The sequence below is a fragment of the Poeciliopsis prolifica genome, unplaced genomic scaffold (assembly GCF_027474105.1).
Source record: "Poeciliopsis prolifica strain line A6 unplaced genomic scaffold, Auburn_PproV2 SCAFFOLD009, whole genome shotgun sequence".
Classification (NCBI taxonomy): Eukaryota; Metazoa; Chordata; class Actinopteri; order Cyprinodontiformes; family Poeciliidae; genus Poeciliopsis; species Poeciliopsis prolifica.
This window is the reverse complement of record NW_026562384.1, coordinates 11703081-11716573: the sequence shown is the minus strand read 5'-3', so window position 1 is coordinate 11716573 and position 13493 is coordinate 11703081. Positions and strand designations below refer to the sequence as shown.

Genomic DNA, 13493 nt, shown 5'->3' with positions numbered 1-13493 from the left:
CAGAAAATTGCTTCATTACTTCGTTCCAACCGGCTGGCTGCAGAATAAGAGGAAGTTTTTACAGGGTCTTGGACAGTAAGAGCATTTTTATATTTCAAACTGAAATGATTTCTTTTAACCCTGCCTCTCTCATCTTTGTTCTTCCCTCCACACATTTTGCTCCTGAGCAGGCATTTTTATAATTTGGACACATTAGGAAGGTGGGCTGGAGATGACAGAGGAGGAGCGGGGGAGGAGATGCGGGGGAAACGCAGCAGGAGATCATGGTTTCTTTTTCTCCCCTCCAGCCTCGCAGGGGGAATGGCAGCTCGGTGAGAGGAGCGGACTTCCTCTGCCTTCATCCCCAGCGTTGGATTCGTAAACTGCACCACGGGGAAGCTGAACGGGCTTTGATCTGGAAGTGCTGCTGCAGCTGTCGGTGTTGCACCTGGAGACCCCTGTCCTACTCTGGCCCTGCTCAGCCAGCTGTGTCCCGGGTCAGACAGGATGACGGGGTGCGCCAAACGCTGCAAACAGGGACTCGTCAAATTTGCCTCGACTCTTCACAAACTGGTCACTGGGACTCTCATCAAAGGTATGCCAAAATATGTTGTATTTTGTCCAAGTGCACATGTAAAAAAAAAAAAAAGTGTTTTTAATGAGGTGAGAGACAAAACAGAGTAACAGAGAAACCTGCAAATAAACTCTGATGTGTTTCCAAGCAAAGAAGTTAAAGTTGCGACAACTTTATCTTTCATCTTCAGCTCATAAAACTCTTTCCTCGATTTCCCTCCATCTGAAGTCGACCTTGCTCTGCTCTGCCCTCTCCAGAGGGCTGAAGCGAAGGAGACAGAGATGGAGGGAGTGGGGAGCTAATAGAGAGGAAAGATGTGGTTGATACAGAGCGGAGAGCGTACGCGTGTGATTGTCCTCTTGTGATAGATGTCGGTAATAAAATGTGCCGGGGTGTTGGAGAAATGGAGCTGCAAACACATAACGCTGAGGGGAAGAAAGGGAGTTTTAATATTGCGGCGCATTAATTGTTATCTTGTGAGGGTGGGTTTGTTTTTGTGCAACATTCAAATCTTAAGCTGGGATTTAAAAATTCCAAAGCGTGGAAAGTAAAACTGCACACACTCTCAGATGCAGGATAATGCCCTTTGAACCTTTTGGCATTTTGTCTGGAGGGGTGGGAAACATCAAAGAAGTCAGTCGGATGCACACATGCAGTTTGACATACTTAGATGTTCATGCACTCTCTCACTCCCATGGTCTTGGATGGCTCAAGTATGCAGCCACAGAGGGAAGAATTGCCCTCGAGGTCTCACACACATAACATCACGAAGGAGCCGCTGCTCAGCCTTTGGTTACATAACAAATTACTCCTCAAAGGAATCACAGAGATATTAAAACAGTCTTCTTTTTTTATGAAAAAGAAAAACAACTGAAAATAAAAATACATGCAGGGTAAAAATCTTCAACAAACCTGCTGGGTATGCGTGCAACTGTGTGCTGAAAAGACACCCGGGATGAATGCGCAGACAATAAAACACCCACGTAAACGATAAGGAAAAGGACTGCAGGAGCAAGAGATCTGCCTCTGCTAAACAGCACACACACACTTACACACACACACCCCCACACACACACACACACACACCCCCCACACACACACACACCCCCCCACACACATACACACACACACACACACACCCCTCCCCACACACACACACACACACACACACACACACACACACACACCCACACAAGCGTTGGTCCACATCTGGTCTTCTTCAAACCTCTGGCAGAAACTGTATCTGATTAGTGACACTGGTCATAGAGTCAAAGGTACACACTGCTGCGCCCATAACATGCTCCTTAAAGAGACATTACTGATTTGTGTTTTAGGGTTTCTGCATTTTTTGGTATTCTTGCTTATTGCTGTTATTGTTGCTTTGTTCCCTTTTGTTAAGAATGTTTCACAAGGGTTGGAGAAACAATTCACTTTCAGTTTAATTTTTCACAAATGAATTTGTTTATATGTACTATTAGCTAACTTGTTGATGAGTGCTTGGCTCTATTTTTGGTTCGTTTCAGATCATGTTGGATCCAGAGACCGGACATTTATTAACCACAAGAGTGGTCTCGTTTGGCTTTTGCTGTTTTTCTTTCCTAATGATGTTTAATCTTGTGTTTCTGATGAAAACTGGAAAAGGTCAAACGTTCACTACTGAATCCACTATGAAAGACCAGCCATTCTGAATTTTTTTAAAAACCTTTGCCAAATGCTATAGGAAAGAGAGGAAGTTTCAGATTTGTATGAATCTTGTTTGTTTGTCAGTCAAACTCCCCATGCAAACTTCTAAATTGATTGCATCTCCAAAAAAAAAAAAAAAAGAAAAACAGTTCCCATGAGCAAAATTTTATCCACACTACTTTTTGATACAAACCGTCTGTGACTTTGTTTGTCAGACCCACAGAGTCATCCTGCAGCATTTGCACCTGGATTTTGTTCAGCCAAAGTTTATATGGATGTTTCTGCAAAGCTGTGTAAATTTGTTTTGTTGATCTTTCCTTGCTACCTCAGAACTTTTCACAGTATTATTGTTATTCAAAGAGAGGCTGTGTCTGCTGCTTCATCTTCCAGTCTGTCTGTGAGATAAGACCTGCTCTGTGCGCTGCACTCATGTATCCCCAGGCGGTTGTACGTGTGGAAGAGAACCAGACAAGAGACATGACGTTTCCCAACGCTCAAACCAAAGTGATAAGTTCATGAAAAAGAAGGAGAACATTTTCTATTTTTTGTTCACTGGCTTTCACCAGAAATATGAATTATCAAGTCATATCAAACGAGATCAAACATGCTAGCATTAGCCTTGAACTTCAGGAAACTGATCTGCATACACTGCAGAAAAAGACATAATCTCTGTGTTTACCTTTCAAGCTTTCTCTGGGACTGACGGCTATTCCAAAATATCAACTTTGTTGTCCTTAATTCATGTAACTGGCTTTGCCTTATGATTTATATCAAGTGTAAGGCCATTGTCCATATTTATAAGATCCATTTGTGCTTAGGTTTGAGCGTTTCTCTGTTTTGTGAAGTGCACCAGTCCTTCCTGCAGCAAAACACTCCAACATCATGATGGTGGTAATTTCAGACTTCACAGCTGGGAATGTTTATCCATTTGTTTTTTCCATATTCAGTGTGGCTCATTGAGGCCAAGATTCAAGATTTTTGACCTTGAGTGTATTTTCAACTTTAAAAACAGTTACTTTTGAAATAACGGCATCTTTTCTTTAAGTAGCCTTAAACTAATCAGCTTCAGAAGATAATAGAAAGACTCACAAAAAAAAAAAGTCTTTCACTTTGGTCCTGGAGATGATGCATATTACTCCTTGTTCATCTCAGGGAGACAGACCCCTTCGGTTGACTGGACAACCCTATGCTTTTTTTTATTAGTGCATCATCGTTTGAACAGAAGAACATATTACTTTCAAGAATCTGAAAATTGTTACATAAAGAGAGCACTTTCTGTAACACATTTTTTTCCTGATATTTTTTCTGATTTCTCTACATTTTCCCAAGCTCTGTGTTTGAGCTGTTGCCTTGAATTCATTCACATGCGTGTCTCCACTGAACTCAGACACTGTGGAGATAAGTTTCTACTCACTATAAAATCATCTGGCCTATTCCAAATTGTTTAAAGGCATATCAGTTTTGCAATCCTCACTTAATCCAAAACAGGAAATATTTAGTCTCATTTAAAATGAAATGAAGGCTTTCTGTGATACACCAGATGCAAATATATGATTCCAACTGCATATCTTTAGAAACAAATGAAAAAGGTTTTTTTGTGTTTTCCATGATTTGTCTTTCAATAGAGCAACACTGACCTCTCGTGGTAGCTTTGACTAAATTAAAGCAAAAATAAAAAACGTATCTAATATGAGAAGTGTGCAGGGAATTTCGAAAGAAAGTCTGTCATCACTAAAGAACTAAGAAAAGCAAAATACAGATGAACATTTGAGAAGAATCCCCACTAACATCTCAAATGGATTCAGAAGATCATAAACTTAGTGCAAGTAAACTTCTATCCACTTCTTTGCATAAACTGTTCAGTTTTTAAAGTTGTATTTACAATAAATTTTTTCTTCTCTCTTAATTTTTCATCCTGCTGGGATAGAATACATTCTGGTGTTTTTTTTTTTTTTTTTGTCTCAACAATGTTAATAATTCTTATTGTATGTTTAACACCTCAGGAGGAATAAATAATAGTATAAATAATAACTTGTCCTACAATTAGCTTCGTAGTTGTTTGCCTTTTTAAACTACTGTATTTATTCATAACCAATTTATGTCAGTTTTTGTTTCATAAACTCTCCCTGTTCTGTTGCTATTCCATCACATTTTTGTTCTGTGAACAGCAGAGGGCGCCATAGTGTAGCTTCCGTCTCCCAATTAAAACACTGTAACCACACATTCCCACGTTGTCAGAACAAATAAGAGCAAAAAGAGTCATCTTAAGCAAATGGAGCTTTAAATATTCAGAGTCTCAGAGCGCTGGCTGACGAGGCAGCTCATCCCCTGATGGCTGATGAATGACAGACAGCGAGGCAGATTTTTAGGATCCACTTGTCATTTTGTGCAGCCACTCAGACCTACTGTGTCCCCTATAAGCGCTTAATAAAATATTCAACAGCTTCATTTTCCATCAGATATTCGCTTGAAGGTCTCCATCCTGCTTTGAGTCAGGAGGGGATATGCTTGTATTCAGAGAAGAGACGGAGCGAAAGACAAGCAAAGTGGAACAAAGTCTGTGCACATGATTGCCTCTTTTTTAATCATGTGAGTGAGCATATTTAAATATCTGTGCACACACAATCTGAACTGGGTGTGTGTGTGGTTTGCTCAGTGTTTCACTTCTCTTTGTGTGCGTGCTCTCCTTGGCAAAATGCTGTCATGTTACTGTCAGTGTGCCACAGTGGGGCGGGCGATATGGGAGGGGGCAGGACATGTTTAATGCAAAAATGCTGCACATAAAAATTCATACGGATAAAGATTCGCTGGGGATGAGAGGCCTTCTTTCTACCCACCAAAGCAATAAGTCATAAATCTGTGTACAGGGAAAAATGTGCTGCAGTTAAGAAACAAGCAAACTCCACTTTTCAAGAACTAAACAATCAGGTTTGTCATGTTTTCTCTGGCTGTGATGAGAAATGGCAACAGGATAACATAATAAAAGGGATTCATCTATAAAACAAGAACAACAAATAAAATTGTTCTTTGTTTGAAAATCTAACACAGGTTTTATCTTCAGCTTGAACCTGCTTTATGTAAAAAATTTTTCCAAAAATATGGCATTTCCATGTGTTGAACTGTCACCGTGGGATAATAGGGGACATTTAATCTCAAAAGGTGGAGGTCCTCCAGCGTCTCTCTGAGCTACTGTTGAAATGTTGAAGAAATGCTGCACTCCTGGTCAAAAACAACCAATCAGAGCCAGGAGGAGCATCTTCAATCAATGCTGCTCAATGTCCTAATGGCAGAGAAACAACTTTGAGTTCCAGGAAAACCATTTATCCGCCATCATCGTGGTCATGCCTATTAGCCTTAACATCAAGGGAAGCAGGTTGAGCATCAGCGTGATTGACAACCCAAGACCCTCCTCCTGGCTCTGATTGGTTGTTTCTAACTGAGTAGTGTATTTCTCCAGTTATATTTTAACAAATATGTAAATAATAAGTAAATTTAAAAAATGTACATTGAAGGCAATTTGAAAAATGTTGCAAAATACACCATTTTTGTGCAGAATTAAGATACCTCCTTGGTTCTATTTCTTATATCCTGGCAGGCAACACAGGTTTTAAGCAGCTTGCAGCAGCGAATTTATCAAATTTATTGTGGGATCAAAAAGAGTAACAGCTGTTGTTGCCTTGAGAAGCCTATTGTCACAGAAAGAAACTCAACCTGCAAATACAACAGTAAATCTCATTTGTAAAAACTTTGCATCTTGCTTTGAGTCATGATGCAGAAAAGAGCAGCAAGTGTTCATGTGTTCAGCTTCCTTTAGATTGGCATGTGATGCAGAAATAAATTCAGCTTTGTTTAAATCAACTTCAACAGATGTAAAAAAAACAACAAACAAACAAAAAACAACAACAAACAAACACTGTATTTATTACTTTGGGCATCATTTTTTGAGTTTGACTTTGAATTGTCCATGTGTCTAAATATGTTGAACACATGGAATAGTGACAGAATCTTGCGGACTGATCAAGTGGAGCTTGCCGTCCGCTTGATGTGAAGGAGGTAATAATTTGTGTGCTGTAATTTAGTGGAAGTTATTCCACGAGAGATGATGACGCTGAAAACAAAACGATACAAGGAGAAAACAGATCAAATTATTCTGGCTCTGCTTGTTCTCTTGCTGCATGTCGACTATTGTGCGAGGGAAACTGATCTGCAGTGTATTCTCACTCTCATGTCGGACAGGGATGGTCTGGAGCAAAACGCTCTGTTAGTTGTGATAATTCAGACGTTTGAGACCGGCTACATCCTTTCTCTCTCCTTCTATCCCAGCTCACCTTTCACCTCTGATGTCTGTTTTTACTCTCAGCTCTCTACTCTTCACAATTCGGCCATCACATCATCAGTGTGTTTGCCCTCTTCTCACTGTTGACCGTTTTTCCTGCTTTCAGTCTCATCACCTTCTTATCTAGAAGGCCGTGACAGACCTTATCCAGCTTTCTTCTAACAAGACCAGACAGCAACTAACCAGCCATTTTATTATTCAATGCCTGTTCATCCCTTTCTGTGCTTGTCAACACACCTTCTGTCTCTGCAGAGAAATGCTTTTTATCTTTCAACTTGACAGCCAAAACCCATCTTTTTTCTTTCTTTCTTTCTGCCTCCATTTATTCTCCCACACTGCCATCCCAAGCCTGTAAAAGGTCTGCGGTGCGATGGTGAATAAATGATGAAAAGAAACGCTGGCTGGCACTCAGTGTGATTCACAGCACCCTGGATGATGTGATGAACCCCATTTCACAGCAGTTCACAAAGCAGTTACGCAATATGATTCTATTAATGCTGCCGGTTCAAACATGTTACACCATAAAGTCATTTTTCAAACACAAGGCAATTTTTTTGGTTCGTTATGTTTGCATAAGTTTGAATTCTGAATCGATTTTATGCAACTATTTTATGGCTGCAGTTAATCCTGAAGTCTTCAACTTGTTGCTGGCGCATTTACTGACTTTAAACAGCTGGACCTCTTAAAAATGAAAAGAACGGCTGTGATAATTAGTGATCTAATTCACACTCACTCGTGTAAAGGACAAAGCAAAAAAAATCTTTAATTATAGATCAGCATTAGAAATGATTTTAGCAAACACTGAGCCAAAAGACAGTTAATAAACTGAAAGACCTAAATATTGCTTTGCCATTTATACTGTGACTATTTTGTTGATTAAAAGATTTTGTCATTCACTGTATGAATTCAAGTTGGAATAGTACATTTATAGATGGAAATAAGGGGAAGAAATTTTGCACTGATAATAAGACACATGTCTATCAATTTTGAAAAAGTACAAGCCAAGCAGTAACTCTAGATCAGTGGTCAGTAACTCTGTCCTGTAGCTTCTGGATGAATTCCAGCCCCAACATCCCTGAAGCAAATAAATTGTTAATAAACAAGTCTTGTCAAAACTTGCTGACATGCCAAGAAGGTAATTCAGTATTTTGATTCAGGTTTTGTTGGAGTGGAGATGCATCCACTCTTTGAAAATTAAAACAAATTTTCCTTTTTTTGAAATGGTCATGTAACTAATTTAATTCAGCTGTTGTGAGAGCAAAAATGGCTCTGTGATTTGCAAAGACATGTAGTATTTTATGCTCTTTCAGGTCTGCAGTCTGGTGAACAGTTTGACTAATATTTATCATCGCATATTTGTAGAAAAACAGGAACATATTTTTTCCATTAAGTGCAACAAAACGACTTAAGGTCAAAAATGACTTTATTGAAAGCTCAATTTTCCCCACTACTACATCTAGCAAAACTCAGCATGTTGTTGTACTGTATACGAGAGGCTGTGGGTAAAGTATTTATGTGTCACACATTATATGTCAGGAGCATAATTAACTTATGTCATGTACAAAAGAAAAAGAAAGAAAAATAATTCAAGAAAGGCTTTAGGTAGAAAAATATAATTTAATTAGTTATGTTTTCAAACAGCAGGGCATGAATCTTTGTCCTGCTGCCAATGTTGCTCCAGAACAACAAAATAATTTGCTTCAAACAAATTAGAGTCAAAATACAGTTAAAGTCTTGACTGAGTCTGAGCTGATAGCAGCTCCACTCTATTCTATTCTATTCTATTCTATTCTATTCTATTCTATTCTATTCTATTCTATTCTATTCTATGGTTATTCTCTGTCTCTGGTCTGTTCAGTGTTTTCTGAAAGTCTGTATTTGTAATCTGTCAATTTTACAGCGATCAAAAGCCAAAAGATCTGACTATTTTTTTGACTTTCTGGGCTTTTGTTCAGTTCAATTTTTGAAATTGTTTGATCAGGAAAAGAGGCTGCCTTTCTGCTGATAGATGTGTGCATAACGCCACCACTGAAGCTAAGCGTTGTCGTTACAACACATTGCGTTCTCTTATCTCGTCTTTTCAGACTGACTCTCTGTTTAATCAGAAAAGCTTTGCATCACTGCTGGTGTGTATTCAAAGATTAATTTTTTTATTCAGTTTACGTCTTGCCATTCTTTCTCCCTGTTACCACGGATGTCCGCGCATGTTGTTAAATGTGTAAGCACCCGTGGTAAGTGCGAAATAAGGCTGCAATGTACGTGTTACAATTAGAACATGCTGTCGTACTTTTGTCTGAAAAATGATCTGCATTTCTGTCTTTTTAGGATCTATTTACATCTTTCTGTGTTTTTTCCATTTCAAACCTTCTACCCTGCAGTCATGGACATTCAAAACTATGGCCTAATAGCTTTAGCATTGGCTTCGATGGCGTTGGGCCAAGCTCATCGATGTCTTAGTTGTAAATTGTTTTCGTTAACCACGGCCATGAGAAGAATGTCAACAAGCAGTGCCATCAATATGATCAGTTCAGCTTAGTAACCCCAGCAGCAGGGGAGGAGGACGAGGTTAAGCACAACTGACAGGAGAGTAAATGTGAGGAGGATTGTGTTGTTGAAGAGCTTCGTTCCTCCATTGTGTTGGAGTGCTAATCTGTTTTTGTGTGTGGGAATACCTGGCTCTAAAAGGCGCGGCTTAGCACCGAATGTTTGAAACCACCCACTGTGATTTAACTGGATTTGGGTCCTGAACCGGGATCAGTGAATTGGATTAGATTCTAACTGGGTGTTGGCAAGTAATTCACACCAAACTGTGTTTGGTAGTGACTGCTTGAAGGAGAGCTGGAAGTATGCCAATACTCACTAGAGGCAGCAAAGTGATAAATGAGTTTAAAACGTAACGTTTTGTTTGTATGAGCGGTTAAATTGTGTATATTATGTCTCTTATCGTGGCGTTGTTAGAAGCTCCACCTTTTAAATTGCCGTTTTCTCAGTGTGCATTCACGCTTAGTGCTCACTCTCAGTTTTTATCAGATCACGGGTTGCAGCCGATCGAGCATGCTGGGACACGGAGGTCAAACGCTGACCGATACAGTTTGTCTCACAAGCCTTATGGTCCTGCGCCGCGGTTGCAGGTTTTTGAAGTCTTTACTCTGAAAGTCACTGACGAGGATTTTTTTCAAACAAACAACCTGAAAAGCTATTACATATTTTCAATGGTTGCCCCTTTTTATGTTGTGACAATAACTAAAATATGCTGATGTTGATGCATTTGTATTTTCTGTTTTATGACTCACAGACAAGAGTCAGACACAACAATTGAAAACGTCTGATTGACTGAACAATTGAACTTCGTCTGCTTATCAAAAATAATTTTCTAATGTCCACCAGAGCAGCGAACTGTCTCCAAATAAAACGGCATCAGGAGCTTATTGGACTGAATAATCTGCAGTTGAACATGTCAGGGTTGCAGCAGCTCTTTTACTGTCAAAATTGTCAGCTCGAATCTCTTGGCTCAAGGTTTAACTTACCCTGATGTATTTTGATATATTTTACTCTCACATCCTCAGATCTGAGAGTAGTTATTTTTTTCTAAGCTAGTAATGAATTATTCAATTTTCTCTTGTGGCGGCAGCTTATTTTTAATTCATACAGGCACCAAACATTGGAGTTTTCATAGAGTTTAGTTCAAGAATTGCTGTTCTGTTCTTGGAAAAGTGATTAGAACAGAAGATATTTTTTTACTCTCTTTTCTACACCCGTCTAGAAATTCTTTGGTTGTTCCCAAAAAAATTACATTTCATGAACTTCTTCAAACCTGTAAATAGGGTCTGATCTAAAGGATAGACCCTGACCACTAGACAAGACCAACCTGGAGAAACAGTCTCAGTCTGTTGTACGGGCTCAAGAAGCAACGAATGACAGTGAAAGGCGAAAGTTTCCTTCACTCTGGGTGAACACAACATACAGAACACGGTAGCGTCAGCAGCGACAAAAGTTGATCACTTTTCAATTCCTGTGTTGCTGACCCTCAGGAAAGTCTGCATGTGCAAACAATGAAATTTCATTTGTACACATTTACAGAAACTAAGCTTTTTATCCACCAATGGAAAATTAAGTGGTTCATCCAAAACCATGAAACCTTGTTATCATGCATGTTATCGGGAACATACTATACCAGTGAAAAGTTGTTTTGTAATCATTACATTTTCTGCAAAAATCAGAAATTTCCTCAGGGTATGAAAAATTACAATCACACTGTATATGAGTTAGTTATTTCTTTTTTTTTAGTCATCATCACCTGATGCTGGTTTGATGATGAAAACGATTCTTAATTTTAAACATGCTCTCTCACAACCGCGTACTTCTCACACATTTTCTGACAGGGTCATGACAAATCTGCTCTGTGTAACGGAGAAGGGAAATAAGAGAAGCCTCATATATTGAGACTTAACAGTCGGAGCATGTCTGACGCAAAGTGTGGATGCAGACGCTTGCATGTGAGCAGCAGCAGCGGCGGCGGCGGCGGCAGCAGCATGTCAGCATCAGAGGGATGTTGCTGGTGCCCTGTCCTCTGGTGGGGTAATCACACGTTCACCCCACCTGTCAGAGCCGCGCATGGAGAGATAAAGCTGCACGTACGCTCTCCACAGTCAGTCTGCCCGCTGAATAACAAAGGGGGACAGATCCGTCTGGCTCTCCTTTATCTCTTTTCACCTATTGCTCTCCTCATCTCTGTCCATCTCTTTGCTTCATCTTCAACCCTCCCACCCTGCTCCCCATCTCCTCTTTCTCCATTGTCATTTTCTCATTCCCCCTTTCTTTTGTTCTCCCCTCAGTTTTGCCCTCCTTTCCCTTCCCCTCCCCTCAATCTGTCTCCGTCTTCCCCCCCCGTGCAACAGTGTGCAGCCCCTCGTTCCCCACCAGACAGACAGAGACAGAGCGGCTGAGATGAACAGGAGAGAAGGAGGGGAGCAGGCAGGCAGGGAGGAACAAACACATAAAGAGGCGCGGAGGAGCTGGAAGAATGACAGTCTGGTTTCTGGGTGAAGAGGGGTTTACTCTGAGAGGGAGAGTCTGTCAGGAGTAAGAGACCAGAGGCATGAGAGAAAGGCAGCTCCAGTGACTGTGCAGACAAAGGTAGCTTCAGAGTGCGTGTCTGCCGCTCATTTCATTCACACACACACACACACACACTCTCTTTCTCTTTTTCACTCACACACCCTCGAGCAAAAGCAGCCGAGCTGTGTGGGTGTGAGGCAGCATGAGAAGTGACATCTGTACTTCCACACATACAGCCGACTGACGGACTCACTTAATCACAGATGACACACACCTGCCGGGTGCGCGCTCACTAACACACCTTAATTACGTCGTACACACACGCTCACACACGCCTTTACTACGCTAAGAAGTCAACATGGGTCTGGTGATGGGAACCTTCTCCCTGCAGTCCAAGCAGGTGAGCTATCACAAAGGTAAGCGTTCGTGTTTTAAAACGGGTGAATGGAGACGTGTTTTTGCTTGACATGTGCACATGCATGCAGATTTCATGTTTTGTCTTTGTGAAGCCAATCTGTATGTTTGCCCTCGGCAACATGAATATCGTACAAGTTGGGAGAATAATCATGTAGCTCATAGATTTAGTCTTCAGGCCACCTGTCTGCTGTTTGAACTGTGGATTTGCGAACATTAGTGTGTGTGTGCGTATATGCGTGTGTGTGTGGGGGGGGGGGATGTGTGTGTGTGTGTGTGTGTGTGTGTGTGTGTGTGTGTGTGTGTGTGTGTGTGTGTGTGTGTGTGTGTGTGTGTGTGGGGGTGTGTGTGTGTGTGGCCGTGCCATTGGTTTTGTCCATAATAGGTGATGGCATTTGCCCGGCTGCTTTCATACCAGCCCTCTTCCTGTCTGTCCCGCTGCTGTTCGGCAGCTGCTGACACTTCACACATGCTTGCTTCTGCTCTTTTGCATACCTATGCCTGAGCAGCTTTACAAAAATTACACAAATTTGTCTATAAGGATCCTGAATTATCTGTGTAACACGTGACAGCTGTGGGTTTTGCGTGTTTGCCTTTGAACGTGGTTTGCCATGTATTTGTTGACTTTAAGCCTTTTGTGTTTACCACTTAGGTTCTTCCAACAAGCTGAGTGTAAACAACAACAAAAAATGAGATTATTGAAAACATGGAGAATTCAATAACTACAATGTTTATTTAGAGAACCGACCTTTATGAAATCCTGTGGAAAAGACTGCATATACTAAGATAAAAAACAAAAACATGGAGGCGTCTCCATGTTTTTGAATGTTTTGAATTTTCAGAAAAGTCCAACAGAGAAATGCCTTAAGTTCGTATTTTCTGTTTCACAGCTGCCTTCAAAGCAAACAGCTGTAGAAACTCTCCAGAGACCGAGTAAATGCTTGGCATATATAGCATCCTGCGTGGGTTGTTTTATCCTGACCTGCGTGGCGGCAGCTTTCAGCAGATACGTCAGATGTGTGCTGTGCAGATCCTTAAGTCTCATTTTTAACCTTTTAACACCAAAATGTATCATCAGTGCCGGGTTTCGGTGAATCACCCTGATAAACCCTATCTGGAAACAGATGCTCTTTTTTGCTTCAACCAGACACACATTTGAAAAAGTCCTTTCTGCAAAAAACAAAAAAAACAAAAAACAATCACCTTTTATAATGTCACTTTTCTTAGCTTTTTTCAAATCTTTTTGTTAGATCAATGACTGTAAATAACAAGCCGTCTTCATCAGCGTACGCCATCCTCCACATACAGCTCTGGACAAAATGGAGAGACCATTTCGAAATGATCAGTTTCTTTTATTTTACCTTTCATATGTTTCAGTAAAATGAACATTATGATTTTATTGTACGAACTATTGACAATATGTCACCAAAATTCCAAGCAAAGATTTAG

The 13493-nt window shown here is 40.5% G+C and overlaps 1 protein-coding gene across 2 annotated transcripts in view; it reads left to right on the top strand.

Moving 5' to 3' along the window:
• LOC129363028 (Kv channel-interacting protein 1) overlaps positions 1-13493 on the top strand; it is a 42937-nt gene continuing 29444 nt past the window's right edge. Inside the window, exons 1-2 of one of the 2 annotated variants that reach the window (XM_055034924.1) lie at positions 1-75; positions 288-574. In XM_055034924.1, coding sequence (XP_054890899.1) covers positions 487-574 — 88 coding nt within the window. In that variant the 5' untranslated portion in view covers positions 1-75; positions 288-486. Of the gene's footprint in view, positions 76-287; positions 575-11455; positions 12031-13493 lie in introns of those variants that run through there. The other variant, XM_055034926.1, reaches the window with a different exon arrangement.